Source organism: Acanthamoeba castellanii (assembly GCF_000313135.1).
Source record: "Acanthamoeba castellanii str. Neff unplaced genomic scaffold scf7180000084714, whole genome shotgun sequence".
Lineage (NCBI taxonomy): Eukaryota > Discosea > Longamoebia > Acanthamoebidae > Acanthamoeba > Acanthamoeba castellanii.
This window is the reverse complement of record NW_004457321.1, coordinates 69,887-71,569: the sequence shown is the minus strand read 5'-3', so window position 1 is coordinate 71,569 and position 1,683 is coordinate 69,887. Positions and strand designations below refer to the sequence as shown.

General features: G+C 61.0%; 2 protein-coding genes across 2 annotated transcripts in view; one reads left to right on the top strand and one right to left on the bottom strand.

Moving 5' to 3' along the window:
- The window catches only part of ACA1_147880 (RNA recognition motif domain containing protein), a gene marked incomplete at both ends in the record, with an annotated part of 1,605 nt that extends 197 nt beyond the window's left edge, over positions 1 to 1,408 (top strand). Inside the window, 6 exons of the mRNA XM_004335234.1 lie at positions 30 to 115; positions 205 to 279; positions 359 to 461; positions 568 to 696; positions 787 to 1,172; positions 1,276 to 1,408. Of these exons, the coding sequence (XP_004335282.1) occupies positions 30 to 115; positions 205 to 279; positions 359 to 461; positions 568 to 696; positions 787 to 1,172; positions 1,276 to 1,408 (912 nt within the window). The remainder of the gene's footprint in view (positions 1 to 29; positions 116 to 204; positions 280 to 358; positions 462 to 567; positions 697 to 786; positions 1,173 to 1,275) is intronic.
- A 95-nt stretch (positions 1,409 to 1,503) lies between these two features.
- Positions 1,504 to 1,683, bottom strand: part of ACA1_147770 (uncharacterized protein) — a gene marked incomplete at both ends in the record, with an annotated part of 1,103 nt that continues 923 nt past the window's right edge. Inside the window, one exon of the mRNA XM_004335233.1 lies at positions 1,504 to 1,656. Within this exon, the coding sequence (XP_004335281.1) occupies positions 1,504 to 1,656 (153 nt within the window). The remainder of the gene's footprint in view (positions 1,657 to 1,683) is intronic.

Sequence of the window (1,683 nt, the reverse complement as noted above, 5' to 3'; positions counted from 1 at the left end):
TTTTTCCGTGTGAGTAGGAAGTCGTACAGGAGTTCGATCGTGATGGTGCCGCCGATCGAGGCGTGGCCGGCCCTCCAAAGCCCATCCGCCGCATTCACGACACCGGCTTCGTAAGGTAAACCTCGTCACGCAACCCACCACCAACCTCGCCGCGCGCCGTGTGCGGGACTTGACCGTTCTACATTTCGTCATCGTCATCGTCAGATGGCTGCCGCACGTGAACATGATCTACCCGTTCGTGCCCAACCAGCAGTTCCCAGAGGCCGCCCAGAAGCTCCGGTTCGTGTGGTGGTCCTTTGCTGACGACGCCTGCTGGCCCTTCGGCCTCGGCCCAAATTGACATAGGTGGCGTGTGCAGCGAGGCCCTGGCGTCGTTCCCGGCCTTTCGGGTGCGACTGCGCGAGTTGAGTTTCTTCAAGCACCACCGAAGCTGGACCGTGTGGCTCAAGCCCGAGACCGAGGTAGAGCGCCTTTGCTTCATCTGGTCCTTCTCGCTCACCTTCGAGCTGAACTGTTTGTTATGTGCCGTGTGCGTGCGTGTGCGTGTGCGTGTGCGTGACACATCAGCCGGAGGGAGCGCTGGTGCGACTGCAGGGGGAGCTCGAGCGAGTGTTCCCGCATTGCAATGATCAGTCCCAGATCGGCGAGCATGGCTTCACGCCCCACCTCAGCGTCGCCAACGATTTCCGCAAGGCCGTACGCGCCCTTTTCTTTCCTTCATTCTTTTCGCCTTCTCTCTTTCCCCTCCCCACCTCGTCGCTCATTCTCTCGACTCTGTACCTCTAGAGGGAGGTCGAGGAGAAGATGGTCGAGTGGCAGAAGGAGTGGAAGGAGATCGAGTTCGATGTGACCGAGATCTACCTCATCAGCCGGCTCGGCGCCAACGACACGCCATTCGACATTCGCTACGCCATCCCCCTCCAGCAAGCGTCGTCGACGGCCGAGCCCGAAACGACGACGGCCGTTCGATTGCCTCCGCCGTCGTTCGTTCCGCATCCGATCGAGTGCGACGAGCGGGCCGAGGTGGAGTCGAAGACGCGGGTGATCGTGTTCAACATCCCGTTCGATGTGACGGAGGACGACCTCATCGAGCTGTTCCGCGGGATTGGCGAGCGGCTCAACATCGCCATCGACGACGTCAAGCTCATCCGCAAGCCCAAGCAAAGCGCCAGGTTTGGCACCGCACACGACACACGACACGCAACGCACGACACGATACACACCACCACCGCACACGACATGACACTCACTGTGTGTCGGGTCGTGTGCGCACAGGGCCAAGAAGAGCAGCACGGGACGAGCCTTTGTGGAGCTGAGAACGGCGGCCGATCAGACAACCCTCCTCGAGAACGTCGGGGAGATCGTGCTCGGCGACCGCACGCTCGCCCTCCGTCCCGCCCAGGCCTGATCGAGTCGCTGAAGCGAACGCGTGCGTCGTGTGCGCGTGTGGTTTAAAACAATAAATATATAGCTACATACAGTGTACAAGGTGGCGGTGGTGGCTCAGTCCGACGCAGTCGAGTCTTTGTTGATCTCCACCTCCTGCTCCTGCTCTTGCTCTTGCTCTTGTTGCTCTTCTGCCTCTTGTTGCTGCTGGGCGGTGAGGGCGAGGAGCAGCTGCTCGGGGTCGATCTCCTCCTCGTCGTCGGACCGGAGCTGGTCGTACCAGTCGTCGCCGGCCTC